Source organism: Glycine max, chromosome 5 (assembly GCF_000004515.6).
Source record: "Glycine max cultivar Williams 82 chromosome 5, Glycine_max_v4.0, whole genome shotgun sequence".
NCBI classification, from domain to species: domain Eukaryota; kingdom Viridiplantae; phylum Streptophyta; class Magnoliopsida; order Fabales; family Fabaceae; genus Glycine; species Glycine max.
The window spans coordinates 14425620-14450635 of record NC_038241.2 but is presented as its reverse complement, the minus strand read 5'-3'; the positions used below and the strand labels follow the sequence as shown (position 1 = coordinate 14450635).

The window sequence follows — 25016 nt, the reverse complement described above, 5'->3', positions numbered from 1 at the left end:
TCTTCACTAACTTCTTCCCACAGAATAGTAAGTACTAGTTTCTGGGGTAGTTGACAACTTAACCCTTTTGATGTTTGTTGAGCATCTCTTCGCTATAGTAAATGTTGAAGCCTTTCTTCTTCCTTCATCTTTGACAGGGAACCTTGTATAGCAGCGATTAGGTACAATCTTAATATCAATGGTTCTACTGATCTGTAGACCCAATGGATATGAAATAGCTTGATTAAATCCACATATGTGCAAGAATGCCACTTATCATGGAGAACTTAATAGGTGTTAGAATCAGATTAGCTATATTCACTAGTAGAAGGGGGCATCAAGATATTGATCTTCTTCTCCCACTTGAATTGTGGAGGTTGGATTTTCATAAAAGGATCCACTTTGCTTCTATCAAAGGTTGAAAGTGGGATATGATCTTGAGTTCTCTTCTTTTTTGCTTTATTCCTAAGCTTTTCTCTTGTTGCTTCTGCACTTTCGTCTGAGGCTAGATGCACACATTGTTGTGTTCTAGGGATCAACCAATGAGGTTGCATCCTGACCAAGTTTGTATGTACTAGTCGTTTTGGGGTGTGGCTATGGGTTAGCTGATGTGTGATGTGTTGAGATATTAGAATGCAAGTTGTTGGGTGCTGGTTTAATGGGGAATAGGGGTATTAGGTACACTGAGTTTAGTTAACACAATGTAATTTTACATTGTGTAATTATAAAGCGATGCAATTAAAATTTATAAAACTTATATAGTAAAATCTATGCTAGTCAATCAATTAAAATTTCATATGTAAAGAAATTATTTAAAGGCATAACTTTACAAGAACTAAATTAATAGGAAAATGTTAGAATTTAAACAAGTACAGACTACACAACCAACATTTAATTAGAAAAACACTACAAATTAAATAATTAGATAAAATAATACACTTAAATAAAATACTACTGACAATTGACCACAAAGAATTTAATTACATGCAACCAATATAGGAATTTAATTGCAGAGAATTTTATATGCTTGATTTTGAAAAATTTTCTACTTAACCATTATTAAGAAAAACTAATTTTATTTAATTTCCTTTATTTTTATTATTTCCTCAATTAATCACTAACTATATGTAATTACTCACACTTTTTCTTATTTAAACAAAAACAAATCCTCAATAAATCCTAATCAAATTACTCGCATACTTACTTATTTAGTTGAAACTTTTGGGGTGTTACATCAAGGCTTAGCTTAAAGGGATTCCATGAGAGGAGGAAGGAAAGGGAAAAAAGATAAGATAATGAGGAAGGAGAGAACTCTACACTACTACGAAAAATACTTTCTATGTTGATTAATTTGTGCATTCTACGTCAGTTATTAACCGACATTGTAATCAACATCGTAGAAAGTGCAGACTGTGACATCCTGCAAAATTCTACCCGGAATTTTTGTAAACGGTGCATTTTGAATGATTATATCTATATATATATAAGTATTATTCAGTGTATATGCATATATGTTCCTAGTAGAAGTAGGAATAGTGGGGGCAAGATACGCGGGTTAGGCTAATTAAGGAAGAGAAATCCATAACTGGAAGGTTATAGGTTAATTCTTAATTAATTAGTCTAAAAATCATCATTTTGCGTGCGACTTAGAATTTAACAAAACCAACCTCTGAACCACGCTCGGGGTTTCATTCTGAGCGTTTTGATATATATATTGCCTACTTTCGAAAACTGGCCCCGACGGGCGCAGAGAAACGCGAGGGACTGGAACCAGAGAAACGGCATGCAAACCGAGGCAGGACTTTGGCATTTCAAAAGGTCAGATTTTTCTCTTCATGTGGCTGAGCATGAGTCACATCAAGAGAAAAGTGGGCCTTTTGCTCCACTCAAATGGAGACATGTGGCATAGTTTATAATAAAATAATAAGAAAAGAGGAAAAAGCCTTTTTAAACTAAAAAGCAACTCTCTCTCTCCTCACTCAGCCCCAAAATTCAGAAGCTCTCTCCCTCTCCCTCATGTTGCTTTCTCTTTCTTCTTCATTCTCCATTGAAGCTCCAACAAAGCTCCAACCTTTGGCCATCATTTCTGCTCCAAATCGTGAGAGGAAGGCATTTTCGGAGTCGTGAAGCGCATCTCTACGTGTGGGACCTCGAAATTTCAGGTTTAGGTAGACTTCTTTCTCACTTGATTTCCGTGGGTATTGGGTTTTGGGAGATATGATGGGTAGTTTTGCTAGGTTTCTGCTTCATGATAGTTATTTGTGAAGAAATTTGTTGAAAGCATGTTGAACTTGCCATGTTTGGATGAGTTAAGCTTACCCATTCAGTTTTAGGGTTTTTATGATGATGCTTGTGATGTTTATGTGCTGAAATTGCTTATGGAAAACTGTTAGAGATGAAGGGTAGAGTTAACCTAGGGTTAGAAAGTGAGAATATGGTGTTATGAGTGGAAAAAGAGTGAGGTTTTGAGAGTTGGAAGGCCAAATCTGGATTTAGTGGCATTTGGAGGTTAAAGTGAGTTAATCCTAGCTTGAAATGTCATTTAGGACTTATGAGAAAGCTTGGGCTGTACAAGAGAGAAAAACAAATGACCAAAGTGAACAAAGAGCCATTTCTAGGGTAAAATTGGGTGTTGAGGAGTCAAATTTTGATTCGGTGGGATTTTAGGTGTAAATCTAGTTTGAGCAAGTTTAAATTGATGATATAGACTTGTGTGAAGTGAGAGTTTGCTCCAAATTTACCCCATTCTAAATTTCACTTCTCAAACCTTGAAAATCCATTAAATTGAGGGGTTTTGGATACCTAGATTTTGTGTTGCTGTGGTTTGAAGCTTCTCCTTGGTTTAGACATGATTGATACACAATTTGGGACTTGTAGGATTCGATTTGGGCAAAATTGGATGAGGGAAAGTGTGATTTTGAAATCTGCACTTTATGCAGAATTTTGCTGTTGAAATGTGCAGCAGAATTTTGTATAAGTGCAGAAAAATGCTATGTATTTGCTGGTTGTGGAAAGAGTAGTACAGAATCAGTTCTGGATGTTTTCAAGTAGATCCCAATGGTCAAAATGTAGACTTATGTACTAGAGACTTCCAGTAAAATTTTCGAGTTGATCCAACGGTTAACGAATTAGAACGAAGAAAATGTTACTGGGGTATTTGTATGTGAAAAGCTGCGATTATGAGTTGTGTTTTGGGCAGAGTTTCTGCTTTTGCCCTATTTTGCTTGGTTTTGTTGGTCCATGATGATTGGATGTGGAATTACCTGGATGTTGTGGAAGCTTGAGAGGATTGATGGGGACCTGGCGTTGAGAGGAACGAGGATAAGGGCTACGTGGGAGTACGTGAGCTCAGTTGGAGGTGGGCAACAGGGGATGGTGGGTTATACGTGATTTGTGGATGTGGAGAATCGTTTTGTACCATCGCCCGACCGCCACCTAGTACCACATGTGATGGGTACCCCATAATCCTACAAGCTTGAAATGAGGAAGTGTAGAAGGGTGAGACTTCCTGCTTTTATTTGTTGACCACAGAGTGGTACCTGGAGATATGTCGCGGGGGTCAGGAGACCTTGGGGATGTCAGGTGGGGTGCTATTGCCCACAACCAAGCTTGACCAATCCCGACCCAACCCAGGCATAGTCAGTCAGTGAGAACCTGTGATGTACCTAAACAGGCGAGCTCCTGGCAGTCAACAGATAAAAGGAACAAAGACCACAAAGCAAGGAGGCTTGTGTGGTGGCTGGCCAGCTGTGAAACTTGATTGATATATGGGATATGGCCTCTGGTAATCGATTACCAAGGGTGGGTAATCGATTACAAGGCTTAAAAATAAAGATAGGAGGCTAAGATGGTCTCTGGTAATCGATTACCAAGGGGTGTAATCGATTACCAGGCTTGAAAACGAGGTTAGGAAGCTAGGAGAGCTTCTGGTAATCGATTACCAAGGGGTGTAATCGATTACCAGGCTTAAAAAGGGAACTGGAAGATTGTGGAGGCCTCTGGTAATCGATTACCAATCTGTGTAATCGATTACACAGAGGAATGGGTCACTGGTAATCGATTACCAGGTATGGGTAATCGATTACACAGTGCCTTTTTCAGGTTTTCATGTCCTGAAGCTGTGTGATTCAAGTGTGGCCTCTGGTAATCGATTACCAAGGCTATGTAATCGATTACCAGAGATGAAAAGCCTAAAGATACCCCTTTTACTTGCATGTAATGGTTATGAGACGCATTGTGTTGCGACGCAATTAGATTTTCGTGAAAGAGTCTACCCCTTTCTTTTCTTTCTTGTAGATCGTGATGGCAGCACAGTTAATCCATGATCGAGTGGAGATGGAGTGCCTAGAGGGAGCTTGGGAGACCCTCGAAGGCAATACGAGGTGCCGATTTCGGGGCACGATTCGATTTACGGCTACTTCATTGGTGCATCCAGATGAACCCGCGCACACGCTTCAGCGCACTGTGGAGTGGATACTACCCACGCCTACACCATACCGTCTAGTGGAGCCAGTCCACGTGATTGAGGTGACGTCATCAGAGGAAGACCCTGAGGAGGACCCTGAGGAACTACCTCCCGAGCCTGCTGTGGATGCTCTTGACTTTCTAGAGGGTGATGAGGACCCACTCCCTGAGGTGGATTCTCCCGAGGATGTCATGTCGGCATCTGAGGCAGACTCTACGGAGGATAGTGGCCCTGGAGAGATGGCGATTAGTGGAGGCTCTTCATCATAGTAGACAGCTCATTGGACTAGTTTTATATACTTTTTGAGGGTAGGTGTATCTAGGACTAACTGTTGGGTTTACTCTTTTGTTTTGTATGGGTAGACCTATTGTATAGGAATTTGATGATTGTACACATGTGGCTGAAGCTACTACAGGGGATACTTTTGCTTTGGATGACACTAAGTATTTTGTAAAACTCCCATATTTTGGACAGCTTTAAATGATGAATGTACTTACGTTTAACCTTGTTATTTGAAAAGAAAGCATTAGCAAACTTTATTTACAAAAAAGTTTACCGACCGTATTTCGTTTTATTATTTTCACGTGACGACCTAAAGTAATGGCTGATATACTCTTCCTTTGAAACAACAAAATAGTTTAAAGATTACGAGTGGTAAGAAAGAAATGACTCCGAATAGAGTTGTGAACTGGCCATTCAGGACTCTATAGTGAGGATTTTCCTTCTGAACCTAATTATTGTGAAGAGAGAAAGAAATGAAAAAGAAAAAGAAGAAAAAAAAATTTACCATGGTTTTTGTTAATTAAATCATTACTTTTAAACCAGTCATTATTTTGGGGACGCCACACAGACTTTCTACGACGGTTCCATAGAGAACCGTCTTAGAAAAAGATATCATTCTAAGACGGTTCCTAGCTAAAAACTGTCTTAGAAGAGTACTTTTCTAAGATGATTCTTCGTTAAAAATCATCTTAGAAGGATACACTTTCTAAGATGATTTTCCAGATAACCATCTTAAAATGTATTTTTTTAAAAAAATATATATATATTGAGGATTCTAAGATGGTCTTCTCCAAAAACCGTCTTAGAATCCTCAATATATTTTAATTTTTCAGAAAACCGTCTTTGAATGTCTTTTGTTAATAAAAAATTAAAATTTTTATATACATTAACGTCCCAGCTGAATTCTGAAATTTCACTCAGCCCAATTATTAATTTTGAAATTGAGATTGTCGCACATGTCATATTAAACTTTTAATTAGTGTCGCAACCTACCATTCGACAGGAGGACGAGGCAAAAAGATAAAGTGCGTCTTCTCATAAAGAAAACGCGTAGAGTCACCACCAACGTTTATTCAAAAAAAAAATTAGAAAACCCAAAAAAAGGTTTGCGAATTTTGAAAATAAGGGTTCGGGAGTTGTTTACGCATAAGAAAAGTATTAGCACCCCACGCGTCCGTCACAAGGGACGACATTCTTTAATCGAGTGTGCGTAACATGACTTCAATATTATTTATTTTCCCTTTTATATTTTTATTTTTTGGGGGTTGACAAGGGTGTTGCCCTTGCTCCTACGTATCCTCAGGTGCGATGAGGAATTCAGACCTACGTAGTTCTTTACAGTGAGAAAGTTTGTGTGTCAAATTTTTTTTTATGCTTTTGAAAGATTCTTCTTTAATAAGAACAAAAGAGGATCGTTAAGGCATTGGACCTTGAACGATTTCAAGTGACATTTTGATAAAAAGAAGTTAGTTATGAGTTGGTTTTATCTTGGTTTTGTTTATTAACTTTCAATCACTTTTAAGACAACTTTACAACACTAGTGATCGGTTAAGATCGAACTTTACAAAGAAAAATGAGATCGTCGATGATAGATGGAGAAGATGAATGTACACATAATAACAAGGGGGACCCCTAAGGGTACATAAATCACATTCAATCCTCAAAAATAAAACTAACCGATGGTCGCACAAAGAACACAGAACATGAAAACGACGTAGGGAATAATCACGATCGCGATTCGGTAGCACCTCGACTTTGTTTCCTATTCTTTCTTCATTTTCTTTCTTTCTTCTCTCAATTCCCTCACCTTCTGAACCTTGGAACCCTTTAAAACACCCTTAGGACGCCTATTTATAGGCAAAGGGTCACTTTGGGGCAGTTGCAGCTCGCCCAGGCGAGCTGAAACTTAGTGTTGAAGCAATGAGCTCGCCCAGACGAGCTAGAGCTCACCCAGGCGAGTTGGTTTCTTCACCATGAAGTTATTTTGGTGGCCTAGGCTAGCCTGGGCGAGCTAGGGTCCAGGAAAACCAAGGAAAAGACCCTATTGCCCCCTTTTTTTGGTATTTTTCGCATTCTTGATCAAAACACTAAATGATCCTATTTTGCACTGTAACTGGCGTTCAACATCGTAAGTCGACTAGCAAGGATCAAAAGATCAACGAACGATAGTCCCCAAACGAAATTAGGGTATGATAGTTGCCCCTCTTTACTTATCTTTTATTGGAAATAAAAAGTGAAGTAAAGATAAGGACACTAATTTTGTTCGAGTGACCTTGCTATTCGACTGGGCAACTGGCGAAAACCAAGGAAGAAAAATCTGTAAACAAAAGGACATTTGAAATCCTATAAAACATAAAAAGGGAGGACATGGAAGTCCTATAGAGTAGAAGACATTTGAATTTTTTTTTCAAAGCATAGAAATAGAGGACGTTGAGTCCTAAGAAGCACGAAGACAAGGACATTGAGTCCTATGAAAGACAAAAGACATTGAAGTCTTATAAAGTGTAAAAGCCAGAAGACATTGAAGTCTTCGTAAGTGTAAATGACTGAAGACATTGAAGTCTTTGAAATGTAAATGAAGACATTGTAGTCTTTTGAAAGCGTAAATGATTGAAGACATTGAAGTCTTTGAAATGTAAATGAAGACATTCTAGTCTTTTGAAAACGTAAATGATTGAAGACATTGAAGTCTTTGAAATGTAAATGAAGACATTGTAGTCTTTTGAAAGTGTAAATGACTAAAGACATTGAACTCTTTGAAATGAAAATGACAGAGGACTTTAAGTCCTACGAAAGCATAAAGGCAGAGGACTTTGAGTCCCATGAAAGATAAAGGCGAGGACTTTGAGTCCTATGAAAGATAAAAGCGAGGACTTTGAGTCCTATGAATGATAAAGGCGAAGACTTTGAGTCCTGTGAAAGATAAAAGCGAGGACTTTGAGTCCTATGAAAGCATAAAGGCAGAGGAGTTTGAGTCCCATGAAAGATAAAGGCGAGAACTTTGAGTCCTATGAAAGATAAAGGCGAGGACTTTGAGTCCTGTGAAAGATAAAGGCAGAGGACTTTGAGTCCTATGAAAGCATAAAGGCGAGGACTTTGAGTCCCATGAAAGATAAAGGTGAGGACTTTGAGTCCCATGAAAGATAAAGGAGAGGACTTTGAGTCCCATGAAAGATAAAGGCAAGGACTTTGAGTCCTGTGAAAGATAAAAGCGAGGACATTGAGTCCTATGAAAGATAAAAGCGAGGACTTTGAGTCCGATGAAAGATAAAAGCAAGGACTTTGAGCCCCATGAAAGATAAAAGTGTGGACTTTGAGTCCTATGAAAGATAAAGGAAAGGACGTTGAGTCCTAGAAACCAAGCCAATAGGTAATAGTACCAAAGGGCTTAACCTTATGAGAAAGCAAGAGGTTGACTCTTTGAGAGGGCCTCTCATCCTAAACTCAAAAGATAGGACATTAGATTTGGGCTTGTAACGTGGTCAGGGGTAAGAGGGCTATGAAAGAAATAATTAGAGAGGCCCAAAGAGTGTTTAAGGGTTATATTGAGTAAAAACCTCAAGAGTGTTGCTTGTACTTTTATTCATTTCAACTTTTGGGTTAGGCTCTACTCCTTTTGTCTTATACATTAATCCTTATTGCACTTTTGGGCCTTCCTTGTAAAATTTAGGGATCTTTTGTCTCTCATTTTCTTCACTCGCCTTTGGCAGATTATATTTTCTTTTTCTTTTCATTGTTGCCTAAGTTCATGCATGTGTAGTTTGCATTGCTCTTCTCGTCGATTTAGCGGTGGTTCCTACTTGGGGTTTCTATTTTGTTTTTGTTGTTTTTCGTGTTGTTTTTAGAAAAAAAATATGCTTTGGCTCAAAGGGGGTTGCAAGGGATAAATTAGTATTTGGGATGTTGAAAGACGGTCATGTGTCATTTCAAATCTTGACTAGATACTTTTAGTAGTGTGGATTTTAGGACCAAACCTCTGATAAACATGCTCCTAATTGTTTTTACTTTTCTTTTATTAACCCTAATTTTTGCCTAGGTCGCCCTTTCGGGTTTTCGACCTACCGGGTGAGAACTTTTGATCTGCCCCTAGGTTCACTTGAGGCTCAAGCATGGTGCCTCTCATACCCAGTGTAGGGCTCTGAGGTATCTATTGTTGTCTTTTGTCATGACCTTGTAGCAAGGAAAAATGAAAGAAACTGTGCCGGTTCTTGAAAATAAATTTTCAAGGATGAGAAATATTTAAAGGATTTTCAATTGACAGATTAAGTCAAATGACTCATGTTCTTGATAACTCACTTTTCTCTCAAAAAGACAACTTTTAAGAACGATAAAATGAGGTCACACGAATGTTTGTACTTCTTATTTTTTATTTGAAACACAATCAATCAAACATTTTTTTTAACTTTTTACTTTACTCGTCGTTTACGGCACCCTTACCAAACAGGGAGAACGAACAATTTCTGATTGAAAAGACTTGGAGATCAACTCAGGAGCATAGGTCACTTGAGCAAACAAACCAACGGCTTACATTCACATTCTAGTGAAAGTTAAATAAGCAAAGATGTAATTGTGAGAGAATGAGAGACAAGGACATCAAATTTTTCCATTTTATTAGCATTATGACTATTGTTTACAGTAATGGCATAAATCTAAAAATCCTAATGAGTCATTGGAGACATCTAACAACAACCTTCAAATTGCCTCAAGCATCATACGTAGTATTGCTTGACGACATCATACCTCACGAGTGATTCCCCTCCTCGAATCTCAGCCAGCCCGCATCAATCAGACTTTGCACCTTATGTTTCAGGATCTGCAATGCTCAATGGAATGCCCCAGAACTCCCCCATGATAAGCACATGTCACGTTGGGTTTGTATCCTCTAGGAAACGGAGGTTGAGAAATCTTTGTTGGGCTTATGACTGCCATTGCATTATGATGTGTCATTATTTTCTCCTATTTCTTACCCCTTTCTTTCACCATTTTAATTACTGATTAGCATTAATTGTCAAATTAATTATGCAGTTTTATCATTTGGGCCTACTTGACTAATTCTATGTTTTAATTTAATTTCAGGAGAATTATAAGCAATTGGACTTGGATCCGGAATTGGGCTGAACTGGCTTGGACTTGAAGAGAGCAGACAATTTTATTTGTCGTCCAGTTTTATTTTATTTCATTTTCGGGCTATATATTTGTAATTGGGCCACCAGACCTTATTGGGCCTGATAATCAGATTTGTAAGCTTTGGGGCCTAGTGACCATTAGTGAGCCCAGCTGCTAGGGTTTTAAGGTGGTTCGAGGTTACTATTCAGGTAGCCAGGCAGAGAGTATCGTAGGGTTTTCATTTTCAGCTTTGGTTCGTATTACTATTCATGTGAGGTTACTGTTCACGTAGTAATTTCCACTTTCATTTTCTGCTTCAATTTCCAGTTTTGTTTTCTACTTCAAATTCCATTTCGTTTCTGCTGTTAATGGAAGGCTGAATCTTTAGTGTTGTTTTCTCTTGAGGATTAAGCATAGCTCTCTTTGAGGTTTTGTTCTTAATATTAAATTCTAATCAGTTTTTCCCCTTTACCAATTATTCTGTATTGTTGCTGATATTAATCCATGCATGCTTAATGTTTGATTAATTGTCTTTGTGCTTAATTAACGTTCATGCTTAATGGACATGTGAGAGGGATTAATTGGTGTATGTGTTGCTTAATCACATAATGACAGCCTTGTGTTAATTTTCGCTTAGTAAATTAATTTTGGGTTAGATTAAGTGGTTGAACTAATTCGGGATAAATTCTCGTAACCTAGGATAAGAGGCTTACTTTTGAATCAAGGGGAAACAACATGTTTTAGTTCTATTAGTTTTTAATTCAAGTTTGCTTGCTGTTTAAATTACAAAAACAACCAACCCCCCTCTCCCCATTTCGTTACTGTTTTATGATTATATGTTATGAACATTTGTTTGATCATTGCTCGCTGGGAGACGACCTAGGATCATTTCTTGGATACTGCATTTTAATGTTTATTTGATTCGGATACGACTCCGATCACATTATCGAGTAGATAGGGGAGTAAGTCAACATATGGCATTGGAATTGGGATGAATTCTACAGGCTTCTTTTCTGGAAAATTCCTTCCCTGGTTGGTGTTTTGGTTTGTGTTAAGGGTGGTGTTTGGTATCGGATATGCAACAGGCAGGTTTTGTGGATGATTGGGTGTTTTTGGCTAATAAGGTGGTGGGTAATGAGAAGGGCTGATATTGGCTGAGTATTGATATTGTTGAGCTGGTGGGAAATTTGACAATGTGGGAACAGCAGTCACAACATAAGTTCCTCCCTCCTTCTTATTCTCTTCATTTGCCCCAGTCATCCTATTCATCAAAGCAGGATATTCAAATTTGCCTCTTCTCATACCCACTTCTATCCTTTTGCCGGCGAAAACTAAATCGGCGAAGCTTGAAGGCATGTATCCCACCATCTTCTCATAATAGAACAGCGGTAACGTGTCTACTGTCATTGTTATCATCTCCCTCTCCATCACTGGGGGTGCTACTTGAGCTGTCAGGTCCCTCCACTTTTGGGCGTATTCTTTGAACGATTCATGCTCTTTCTTACATATGTTTTGTAGTTGCATTCTATTCAGAGCCATATCAAAATTGTACTGATACTGCCTAATGAAGGCAACCATTAGGTCCTTCCAAGAATGGACTTGGGAAGGTTCCAGATTAGTATACTAGGTGACGACTGCCTTAGTAAGACTTTCCTGGAAGAAATGCATCAACAATTTTTCATTTTTCGAGTATGCCCCCATTTTCCTATTGTACATCTTTAGGTGATTCTTGGGACAAGTAGTCTCCTTGTATTTATCAAAATCCAGCACCTTTAACATTAGAGGGATAACGACGTTGGGCACTAGGCACAGTTCTGCCATGTTAGCAAAGGCATAATCTCTGCCTCCTTCAATAGCCCTCAACCTCTCCTCTATATGATCAAATCTCTCCCTTTCCACCTTAGCAATTCCTACCACAAAATGCAAGGGTTGTGGTTTTTGGCGATACTGAGGGACCCCCAAAGTGTTTGGCAGGGGTACACCGCAAAACGCTTGTCCCTCAGCGACATATCCGACGTGAGGCTCGAAGTCGACTAGATTGTGGTCTCGGGGTGCTTCATGTGTCTCCCCCATGGGTTGAGAGATGTATACCTGACCAGATTGGGGATGTTGGCTCTCAATGGGTATGGGAGTAGAGTTGTCGACAGTCTCATTGGGAGTGTGTGCAACATTGGGTGGTGTATAGTTGGGAGGCAAGCCATATGGTGGGAAGGAATGCTTGCTGAAGACCTGCACAAAATGAGGGCCGCCCGTACTTCCTAATGCTTTGCCTCCCTAACCTACCATATCCGAGGCTAGATGATTTACTTGATTGAAGCCAGGTGGGTGAGTCGGGTCCAATTCTATGGCAGTACTTGTGGCAACAACTATAGCCGCATTGACCTCTATCATCCTTCTCACACTCATCATGGCTTCCATCATTGTGGTCATTTACTCTTTCATGGCCTCCATGTCAGCCTTCATCTTCTTTTGCACCTCCTCTATTTCACCCATCACTCTAGCTTTGGCACACGTTCGATAAGGGCATCATAAAGCACATTCTTTCCTTTTGATTACAATGATTATAGTTCCGATTTCAAGTAAAGAATGCAATGAGAAATGCAACCAATGTGAAAATAAAAATAAGCATGGTTGTATGTGAATGATACATTGTCGAAGTATTGAAAATTTTACATAGGACATTCAGTAGAACATAGGGTCGAATCAATTCAGATTTTCATTAAAACAACATTGTTCATTACATCTTGTCGAAGTCAAAGTGCAACTAGAAATAAAACATGGATATCAACAATCCCTAGTTTTTGTAAATTATTTTAGCTCAACCATGTGTTGGCAGTAGCCAAAGAAGCTATGTAAACTTGATCCATCTTCTATCCCAACTTTTTGCAAGCTGGTTACTTCCATACTTGACCTTGACTTGATGAAACCTTTTTCTTAAGAGCATGTACTTGGTTCGACCCCATAATCCAAGGAATAGAAATTTTGACTGTCAATACTTCGACAACATATCATAGAGATGAATGATTAGGGCATACTTATGTTATGCAAGACAAATGTAATTATGAGATCGACATGAGACGCCCGAAGAACCATCCTTTCCTAGTTAACAATGCGTTAGGTACCAGGTTCACATGATTTTCAATCATTTTTTTAAGAGAAATGAGTGTATAATCCCAACATGGTTTGTTTATAGCTATTATCATGGTATCCAACACATGTAATTAAGAATGTGGCATAAACTTCATTCTTCATTGTGACTTTCTTTTCGTTCTTTCTTTTGTTTTTTTTTTTGTAAAGGAAAATACAAGGATCATGTATGAGTGAGCATAACATGCGAATGATGAAAATAGAATGTATGCAGTTGGCAGAACAAAAGCATGCTAAATGAAGATGTATGATAATGCAATGACTCATGCAAATGCAATGCATGAATATGATAAATGATAAATGCAGGAATGATATGTCCATTACGATGCCATGAAGAGATGCATGATGCGATCAAGGAACAAGCCAGAGTGAGTTTTCTATGTGCCCCCTAATTCAAGAACCTAATGGAAAGGATCCAAAAGTCCACTTCTAGTGATAACTCCCAAGGGTACTTTCATGTAACCTTACTGGTCTCTAGAGATATCATCCTCTTAGATAATACATTGTGGCGATAGGGACTATCAGCGACAATGCATCACCAAAAGGGGAAAACTCTAGATGAGGCTTCACTGTTATCAAGCGAGTCAGAGACCCAGCATAACCACAGGTCGACCTCCACTCCTTATGGCTCACATAGACCTGGGTATATGGCCTAATATCTTAACGTGTGTGCAAAGGTATGTGTGCCATGTGTGCATAAAACAAAAATATTCCTAGCTATGAATGTAATAGATAGACATACACACACCAAACACAATAACATAGCGAAGTTTATACACAAATATGGACAAAACTAAAGATAAAAGAGAAGAGGAAAAATAAAGAAGAAGTCACGATAAAACATTGCACATTGATCGAATGGCTTAACCCTCTAACATTTCCCAGTGGAGTCGCCATCTGTTGCAATCTACCCTTTGACGGAAGGGCGAGGCGAAAAGATAAAGTGTGTCTTCTCATGAAGAAATCGCGAAGAGTCGCCACCAACGTTTATTCAAGGAAAATGTTAGAAAAACCAAAAAGAGGTTTGCAAATTTTGAAAATAAGGGTTCGGGAGTTGTTTACGCATAGGGAAGGTATTAGCACCCCACGCGCCGCCTGTCACAAGGGACGACAACTTTTAATCGAGTGTGCGTAACGTGACTTCAATATTATTTATTTTTCCTTTTATATTTTTTATTTTTTTGGGGTCGACAAGGGTGCTGCCCTTGCTCCTACGTATCCTCAGGTGCGATGAGAAATTCAGACCTACGTAATTCTATAAAGTGAGAAAGTTTGTGTGCCAAATTGTTTTTTTTGCTTTTGAAAGATTATATTTTAATAAGAACAAAAGAGGGTCGTTAAGGCGTGGGACCTTGTACGATTTCAAGTGACATTTGATAAAAAAAAGTTAGTTATGAGTTGGTTTTATCTTGATTTTATTTATTAACTTTCAATCTCTTTTAAGACAACTTTACAACACTAGTGATCGGTTAAGATTAAACTTTATAAAGAAAAACGAGATCGCCAATGATAAATAGAGAAGATGAATGTGCACATAATAACAAGGGGGACCCCTAAGGGTACATAGATCACATTCAATCCTCAAAAATAAAACTAATCGACGGTCGCACGAAGAACACAAAACAAGAAAACGACGTAGGGAATGATCGCGGTCACGATTCGGTAGCGTCTCGGCTTCATTTCCTCTTCTTTCTCTCTTCTCTCAATTCCCTAACCTTCTGAACCTTGGAACCCTTTAAAACACCCCTAGGACGCCTATTAATAGGCAAAGGGTCACTTTGGGGCAGTTGTAGCTCACCCAGGCGAGCTGGAGCTCGCCCAGGCAACCTGAAACTTAGTGTTGAAGCAATGAGCTCGCCCAGGCGAGTTGGTTTCTTCACCATGAAGTTATTTGGTGGCCCAGGCGAGTCAGAGGCTAGCCTGGGCAAGCTAGGGTCCAGGAAAACAAAGGAAAAGACCCTTTTGCTCCCCTTTTTTTGATATTTTTCGCATTCTTGATCAAGACACTAAATGATCATCTGTTTCGCAGTGTAACTGACGTTTAACACCATAAGTCGACTAGCAATGATCAAAAGATCAACGAACGATAGTCCCCGGACGAAATTAGGGTATGACAATTAGGACACAAAGCATTAGCTAATGATTCACCTGTAGGGCATGGTGTAGTAGATTGAAATTCAATATAGTTTCAACATTATAACATTCAAGGTAGATAGCATAAAAAATGCAAGACATACCTTTCCAAGCCTTGTACCCATTATTGCACTTGTTAGTGTTAACATCAAGTTTAAAAATCCGAAGCTTTTAAAGTAAATTCACAAAAGTAGGCATTTGCCATTACTAGAAATAAGAAAGGAGAAATGCACAATTATATGATACAAACCTTGTAAAAAACCAGGCATAAGTAGCATGGCATAACATCCAAGGGCAAGTAATTGTGTAATCCAACGATAACCAACACAAAAAAACACACATAGCCAACTAAAATAATGATAAACTATAGAACAAAATCACTAACCTTACCAAGACTCTGACTTGCCACCCCCTTTCGAGCTTCCTTGGCCTTCTCCTCTGCAACCCTCTCAAATTCTTCAGCTGTGGAAGGTGCCCTCTCTTCCATCATGGACATTATTAAACAATTGAGTGTTGAATGAGTCGTGTGCAAACAAACCATTCACATACAAAAACAAGCTTTTGAAATCACAAAGAGACCAAAGGAAAATTAATTACTATTTCCTAACAGTTTTTTTTATAGATTCAAATATTTTTAACTAATTAACTGCTTTCTTTTTCTTTTTTGTGAACAAGGAGAAATAATTAGAATTCAGTATTTTTTATTGAAAAAGAGAACCTATTTTCTACAAAGAAGAATAAAAAATATTTAAAAAATTCATTGAGTTAATATTTTAAAGTACAACGTACTACACTAGATTTGAAAAACATAAACACATTAGATTTGGAAAAGTAATAAAAATCAAGAAATAAAACTTAAAGAAGAAAAATGAGGCATAAATTTCAAAACTGTAAATTTTTTATTTTTCTTGCAGAATAGTAGTGCAAATATACCACTTAGCAACACGTGGAAATAGTGTACCTTTCAGTATTGTGATTAAAACCTTTTTGCTCCAAGTGGAAATATAGACTGGCTAAAGTGGCTATTAATAACATTGGAAACGTGTAAATGAGTATGGTTGTCCCTGTGCACGGAAATAGGATGCAAATAAATTAGTAATGTAGTTCCATTATACCAAATAAATAAAAATAAATCTCAATAAACAGTCTTGTAAATGTTAATAAATAACTTTTAATTATCAAATAATTTATATTCAATTTTTTCATGCTAATGCATTACATTCATAATCAAATTTATATAAAAAGAATACTAATAAAGTCTTGTAAATATAATTATTTAGTGTTTAAAATAACAACAATAGATGATAAAAATATTACTAAAAATAAAAATAAAAATATTTTAATATTTTGCCTAAAAAGAAAAAACACAATTATCTTCCCAATAAATATTATAAAAGAGAAGTAGTTATTTATTTAAAAAGATAAAATATTTTATCTTCAAGATAAATACTATAAAAAGATAACTAAAATGTCATCATCTTCACAATACAAAATATAAAAGGAGTATTATATATTTGATAAAAAATAATAATAGATGACATTTTAATGACATATCTTCTAATCCCAAAATAAAATTAATTACTGTAATATTAAATATAAGGAAAATCATATTAGGAAAATATGACTTACTTTCAACTACTTCCATTTCTTATATTCAGTTCACATTATCACTAAGTAACAATCAAAAGCATTGCAAGTTTATTGTCCTAATATACCCATCTTACAAAGGCAATTCTATCCGAATGGTGAATATAGAAAAACACTTGTAGATAAAATCATTAGATTCACATGAAAAGATTACACAAGGGAGGATGGGAGAATGTTAAAAAATAAAGACTTGCAGACAATACACTAACCTCAAAATAATCATTCATCCAGCACATATGGAGCATGAATTTGATCCTGCTGACTCTAAGCTGCAATATATAAATAATATAAATAATAATGATATCAATTTTATCGAAAAGCAGCTCAAAAAATAGGACACAATTTAAACTATACCAACATTTGTTGCAGGTTCTTTTAAACTATACCAACACAATTTAATCTTCATATTTGAAAAAGATATTTATATTGAAGACTTAAGGACAAAAGTATCTTATAACATGCCAAAAATGTATCCCCAGAACAAGAGAACAGGATTCTATTCCCCATAAAAAAAAACGTAGATATAGGATTTAATTACCAATTATTATATTTGTAAATCGACTTGCAAAAAACTGAAAAAGTTTGGAAATTGTCTTACGCTCCATTTCAAATCTGAGCAAGTCAGAGATCAGCATACCCTTCGTTCACTATTGATACTAAGCAAAGTCAAAGTCATACGTATGGTTAAAATGATCTGCAACATCCATACTTTAATGAATTAATGAAACAATTTTTCAATCATGAAGAATACAAACTCTATCCATATCCAATAAAAGCAGAACTCATAAGACAACACAACACAGATTAAGCTACATATATATACATCAGTTAAGTAACTTTACCTTTTTTTTTCTCTTATTAGGAACCATCTTTGCAACAAAGCATAAAAACCCTTCAAATGATTTAAGCCAAAGGGTGCATCCAACAAACCCCTTACCTCAACTCAAAACCCAGATCACCCAAACTCCCACTTCCACTTCAAAATCCCTGAAAAGAAAACACTAAAACAGAGAACCACACAAACACCAGAACACCCTAGATCAAAAGGGGGCTCAAAATGCAAAGCGAGAAAAACCAAATAAAAAATGAAAAAGTAAAGGAGAAAACTTTTGTTGGAACAAATAAAGTTCTCCACACTCACTCACACTATGCACTCACTCACTATATGTTAGAGAATAAGAGAAGATGAAGGAATTGATTTAGAAAATAGAGGGAACTTAGAATTCTGAATTAAAACTTCTGCACACTCATTCATCTCATTCATGATCACTAATATTTTTATACACTGCACATGTAGCTATAACAACCTTCATAGCTGTCAAACTAACTAATTCCTAACTAACTAACTGAATTACAGCATACATCAACATCCCTCCTTAATTCAGATTTGTCAAGGATGTCACTCCTAACTTGTCTCTCAATTCCTTGAACTTGATAGACTTCAATGGCTTAGTTAGTATGTGATGTAAGCTCCATTTGAGCTTGTAGGCCTAGGATCTTCTTCATCAATGGATTCCTTTGCTTCTAGGAAGATGAATGGCAGTGGAATGGAGAAAGGAAGAGAGAGAGGAGACGCGACTTCAAGGAGAAGATGAGTCTAGAAGAAGCTCACCACCATAGGAGGCCATGGATAAGAGCTTGGAGGAAGAAGGAGATGAATGAAGGGTGTCATACCCTAATTTCGTCTGGGGACCTTTGCTTGATGACATGCGACTTTTCTTTGGTCCTTACAAGGTGCTTGGCACCCATCATTAGGCAATTTGTGAAATTCCAGGACATGCCGGAAAACCAAAAAAATATTGATGCACAATCCGTAAGTTTCCATGACACACCGGAAATCAAATGGAAGCATCGTTGCTTAATTAAGTGAGGTTCCGTAACATTCCGTAAGTCAAAAAGGGGATGATTATGTAATCCGCAAGGTTCCGTAACATTACGGAAAGAAAACAAGTATCGTTACGAAATTCGTAAGTTTCCGTAACTTTACGAAAAAAGAATCACCAAAAAAAAGCAGAGGGGGTGTACTTAGTAAAAATGGGGGTGCAAATAGCACCCAGGCCCACTTGGGCCCTCCAGAATATTCCTCCAGAAGGCTGTTGCTTCTGGAGGAAGCAACCTAGCTCGCCTGGGCGAGCTGGGCGGCAAGCATCTCCCCTATTTTGCTATAAATAGGGGAGGAAGTGAAGAAGAAAAGGGTTCAGCCCCTTAGGCACTTCTCTCTCTTTCGAATTTGCTTGGAAAAATTGTTTCCGTGAAGAAAATCTAAGCCGAGGCGCTTCCGAAACGTTTCCGTAACGTTTTCCGTGGAGAATTTCGCAAAGGTTTCAACCGTTCTTCGACGTTCTTCATTCGTTCTTCATCGTTCTTCGATCTTCAACGGGTAAGTACCTCGAATCAAGCTTTTTCGATTCATTCTATGTACCCATGGTGGTCCACATTGTGTTTTGTGTATTTCTATTCTCGTTTCATTTACTTTTTATACCCCTGTTGACGTGCTTAAGCCATTTTACTTAAGTCATTTCTCGCTTAACTTAAAAATAAAATAAATTTCCACCGAACGTTTGAATTGTATTATCCGTTAACTTCGGTTAAAATAAATTCCGACCGTTCGGTCGTGCCGCAACCACGTTGGAAATCAAAAAAGAGGTAAAAAATAATATAATAATCAAAAAAACATCTTTTAGGTAAAATAAAGCGGAAAATCAATCGGACGTTTTCTCTTTGGGATTTCTCATTCTTAACTGAATTGACTAATAACTAAAGTGAAACTAAGGCTAAAATCAAATCGCCTAGTCAAGCTCGTCCATAAAAATAGGTTTTTGAAGTTTGTCATTTCAATTTCTTACTAAGTAAATGGATCATTTTTCAAGGTCCAACGCCTTAAAATGGTCACCTCTTAAGTAAAAAAAAAGAATCACTTGATAAGAAAGAACTACGTAGGTCTGATTTCCTAATCGCAAATTGAGGAATACGTAGGAGCAAAGGGAAACACCCTTGTCGACCACAAAAAAGAAAAAATATAAAAAGGGTATAAAGGATATAAGGACATAAAAGGGAACATAAAAATCAAAGTCATGTTTGCACATTCGATTAAAGGCTGCCGTCCCTTGGGACGGACGTGTGGGGTGCTAATACCTTCCCCGTGCGTAAATACAACTCCCAAACCTTTCACTTAAAAGTTCGTAGATCGCGTCTTTTCCGGTTTTTCTGACGTTTTCCTCAAATAAACGTTGGTGGCGACTCCGCGCGTATTCCTTTCGTGGAACACGCATCCCGCGAGTCTCGCGTCGCCCTCCCGCCGAACGTGTGCTTATCATGGAGGAGCCCCGGGGCATTCCATTGAGCATTGTATGACCCCGAAGCATAAAGTGTGAAGTCTAATTGATACGGGCTGGCTGAAATTTGAGGAGAATCGCTTGTTGAATCCTAACATTGACAAGCAACACCATACATGGGGCAATTCTGGAAGCTGTTGTTATGACTCATCAGGATTTCCAAGTTTATGCCATAAACCACAGTTACAATGCTAAATGATATGGATAAAATGGACATCCTCTCACAAACACATCTTTGCTTATTCAACTTCCACCGGAATGTGAGTGTAAGCCATTGGTCTGTTTGCTCAAGCAACCTGCGCTCCTGAGTGTTGACTTCCAAGACCGTTCAATCAGAGATTACTCATCTTGCACGTTGGTGGGGGTGTCGTAAAACGACGAGTAAAGTAAAAAAAAAAAAAAAAGAGGGGGCATTTGGTTGACTGTGTTTTCAAGTAAAAATATAGACGTTCATGTGACCTCATTTTATCATTCCGGAAAGCGAGTTGTCAAGAATAGGATGTTGGACAAATGCCCTCAGTTACCTTAAGAAAAAGGGGGTTGAATCAAGATGCAAAGACTATTCCCCAATTGAACTATCACTCTTTCTTTTTGGATTAACAATGCACCCTTAACATGAATTACTCAAAAGACAAATCAAAATAAACTTCTTTAAAGCAAAAGATAAATAGCAATAAAAGAAGTTTAAAGGAAGAGAGGAATGCAAACTTGATTTATACTGGTTCGGCCACTTCCCGCGCCTATGTCTAGTCCTCAAGCAACCCACTTGAGATTTTCCACTCTCTTTGTAAAACTCCTTTTACAAAGTCTGAACCACACAGGGACAACCCTTCCCTTGTGTTCAAGAATCCTCTACAACAAGAGACTCTCAGTCTCTTAATCCCTTTTCAGAAGTAAGAAGAAGAGAAGAAGAAATCTCTCTTAAAAGGGATAGATTGTACAATGAAAATTCATTATTGAATATGCAAGTGGTTGACCAAGGAATCTTTTTGAGAGGATAAGACAGTTTAGTTCAGAAAAACTCTTAATCTTTTGAGAGGATAAACTTTGTGGGCAATGAAAACTCTCTTTAAATTCGTGCTTCCAAGCCACCTTTGATGCCCATTCATAAACCATTTGACTCTTGGAAATTATTTTCCGAAAATCCCCTCTGGTAATCGATTACAAGACTTGTGTAAATGATTACAGGTTTTAAAAATTTGAATTAAAACATTTTCAACTGCTGGTAATCGATTACCAGAGAGCAAATCTCAATTTGAAATGATAGAATTCTTTGGTCAAACCTTTTGTTGTTCAATTTGGAAACTTCTTCCTAAGATTCTAGAGATCAAATTGATCATATATCTTGATTTCTTGTCTCGAATAAAACTTAGAAGCACTTGATCCTTCGGCATCATCAAAACATCAAAACATCTTGCTTCTACATAGGAGTCATTTGACTTAAATCCATCAACTGAAAAAATCCTTCAACTATTTCTCGTCCTTGGAAAATTCTTTTTGCAAAAATCAATTGCTTCTTCATTCTCCCTTGCTACAAGGTTGTGAAAACAAAACAACGATGGATACCTCATAGCCCTACACTGGGGCAATGAAAGGCCCCATGCATAAACCTCAAACGAACCTAGGGGCAGATTAGAAGTTCTCACTCAATAGGTTCCCAGCTACAAGGTCATGACGAAAGATAACAATTGGTACCTCAAAGCCTTACACTGGGGCAATGAGGGGCACCGTGCATGAGCCTCAAGTGAACATAGGGGTTGATCAAAAGGTCTCACCCATCGATGTTTTCAACAAAAAAGGGGGATAAATCCTAGGATTTCAATGGATTGATTAAACATCAAACGACTCCATTGCCGTCACTCCAAAATGGTCAAATGACTAAATCAAACAGAACAAACACTCTGAGGGAGTTCTCGGAGAGATTTGCAAAAGATAGGATAGGGTTGCATGGACTATCACCTCTTTCAAAAGGACAGTCAATTTGTGTTTTCCAAAAAAAAAAATCAAAATCAAAATCACAAAATAGGGAAAGAATGTCATGAACATTGTACAACTTTCCATTACATTGCATTGTTTCATATGAAGTCCGCATTTACCAAATTTCACGACAAAGGTTGCATGCATCTGCATCCCTAAAAATTATGTTAACTGCATAGATTTCCTACATCTAATGTCCAAATCTTGTGGATTTGGGATGACCGACCCTCTCGATGAGTCGATCTCTTGCTTTCTCATAAGGGTGGACCCTTGGGTACTTGTACCTATCGCCTTTAGAGGACTACACATCCTCGCCTTCAGAGGACTGCACGTCCTCACCTTGAGAGGACTACACGTCCTCGCCTTGAGAGGACTACACGTCCTCACCATCAGAGGGCTGCACGCCCTCACCTCCAGAGGACTCCATGTCCTCGCCTTGAGAGGGCTACACGCCCTCACCTTGGGTACTAGTTACCCTCACCGTTGAGAGGACTACACGTCCTCACCATCAGAGGGCTGCACGCCCTCACCATCAGAGGACTACATGTCCTCGCCTTGAGATGGCTACACGCCCTCACCTTGGGTACTAGTTACCCTCACCGTTGAGAGGACTACACGTCCTCGCCCTCAGAGGGCTGCACGCCCTCACCTTTAGAGGGCTACGTGTCCTCATTTTCAGTGTGCTCCACATCCTTACCTTAAGAGAATTTAAGGTCCTCTGCCCTTAAATGCTTAACCGAGACTCGCGCTCCCGGTTAAGGGGCCAGTAGTTTCCTTTTATCAGTTTCTGGGCCACCCCCTGATATTGGAGGAGGGCCAACCGTGCGAGCACAACCAGAGAGGGAGGCTATCACACAGCTACTATGCATACCAGGGCAAGATTTCACCCGGGCCGCTGCAAAGAGACGAGTGCGGATCATGCGCACCAACATGACCACTCTTACACAGATATAGATGACATTGCTACTTAGCAACATTCTGCCCAGCGACCGCAATTCCCATCTCCCCCTGCAAAAGTATCAGTTGGTCTGTGTCGTCCCGACATGGGTAAGTATGCATATGGTTCAACTGATTTCTGATACCATCTATTGTTTGCAGGGATCTGAAGAAGTCCAACAGGGCCCTGGGGTTTCCAGCTCTGGTTACGGGCCTCTGTCGGCCCTACAGGGCGCCCGTTCCCCCCAGCAAGTTCATGTCGTCGTGGCATAGGTAAGTATGCACTTCCCCCAACTGATTTCTGATGTCATCTATTGTTCGCAGGGATTGTGCCCGCAAGACACCTAGTGGACCCGAAGAAGGCTAACAGGGTCTTGGAGTTGCCAGCTCTAAATACGGGTCTCTGTCAGTTCTACGGAGTGCCCGTCGCCCCAACAAGGTCATTAGGCCCCACAATAACCGGGCTTTCATCAAGAAGTACTGCACCCCCAGACGGGCGCAGGGCGAGACACCACAGTAGCATTGGGATGGCCGGTAGCGGGCAATAGACGCACCGCTACCACCTTTAGAGTTCACCTCTGCTCATCCACAAAAAGGTTTGAGTATTGCCTACACCACACGGCCGACCAATAGGCGACCAAATCCAAAGTCAAAGGTAAGCAAAGTACTAGGTCCATGACCGACAAATCATTAGGCGTCCAGCTCAAGACATTAAAGAAGCGCTACTAGGAGGCAACCTAGTAACTTTTAAATTTTTGCTTGTTATTTGATCACCGTTTGTTTCTCAATTCATAGTAGGACACACCTAGTTGCTCATGATCCTAGGAATTTAAATAAATCAAGCACAAGCTCGAAAGGTAGTCATACCTCACAAAATATATATATGTATGTTTAGGTAGAAAGATACCTTAGATATGCATGTATGTAAACAAAAAAACACTTCACAAAATATATATATGTATGTTTAGGTAGAAAGATACCTTAGATATGCATGTATGTAAACAAAAAATACTTCACAAAATATATATATGTATGTTTAGGTAGAAAGATACCTTGGATATGCATGTATATAGCAAAAATACCTTAACAAAACATATATATGTATGTTTAGGTAGCAAGATACCTTGGATATGCGTGTGTATAGCAAAAATACCTCACAAAAATATACACATGTTGTCATACCCTAATTTCGTCCGGGGACCTTTGCTCGATGACGTGCGACCATTCTTTGGTCCTCGTGAGGTGCTTGGCACCCATCATTAGGCAATTTATGAAATTCCAGGACATGCCGAAAAACCAAAAAAATATTGATGCACAATCCGTAAGTTTCCGTGACACACCGGAAATCAAATGGAAGCATCGTTGCATAATTAAGTGAGGTTCCGTAACATTCCGTAAGTCAAAAAGGGGATGATTATGTAATCCGCAAGGTTCCGTAACATTACGGAAAGAAAACAAGTATCGTTACGAAATTCGTAAGTTTCCGTAACTTTACGAAAAAAGAATCACCAAAAAATAGCAGAGGGGGGTGTACTTAGTAAAAATGGGGGTGCAAATAGCACCCAGGCCCACTTGGGCCCTCCAGAAGATTCCTCCAGAAGGCGGTTGCTTCTGGAGGAAGCAACCCTGCTCGCCTGGGCGAGCTGAGCTCGCCTGGGCGAGCTGGGCGGCAACCACCTCCCCTATTTTGCTATAAATAGGGGAGGAATGCAAGAAGAAAAAGGTCCAGCCCCTTAGGCACTTCTCTCTCTTTCGAATTTGCTTGGAAAAATTGTTTCCGTGAAAAAAATCTAAGCCGAGGCGCTTCCGAAACGTTTCCGTAACGTTTTCCGTGAGGAATCTCGCAAAGGTTTCAACCGTTCTTCGACGTTCTTCATTCGTTCTTCATCGTTCTTCGATCTTCAACGGGTAAGTACCTCGAACCAAGCTTTTCGATTCATTCTATGCACCCGTAGTGGTCCACATTGTGTTTCGTGCATTTTGATTCTCGTTTTGTTTACTTTTTATAC

At 38.7% G+C, this 25016-nt stretch overlaps 1 protein-coding gene across 1 annotated transcript in view; it reads right to left on the bottom strand.

Moving 5' to 3' along the window:
* Positions 1–6: 6 nt before the first annotated feature.
* The window catches only part of LOC106798815 (uncharacterized mitochondrial protein AtMg00810-like), a 47994-nt gene continuing 22984 nt past the window's right edge, over positions 7–25016 (bottom strand). The window contains exon 2 of the mRNA XM_014775990.1: positions 7–192. Coding sequence (XP_014631476.1) covers positions 7–192 — 186 coding nt within the window. The remainder of the gene's footprint in view (positions 193–25016) is intronic.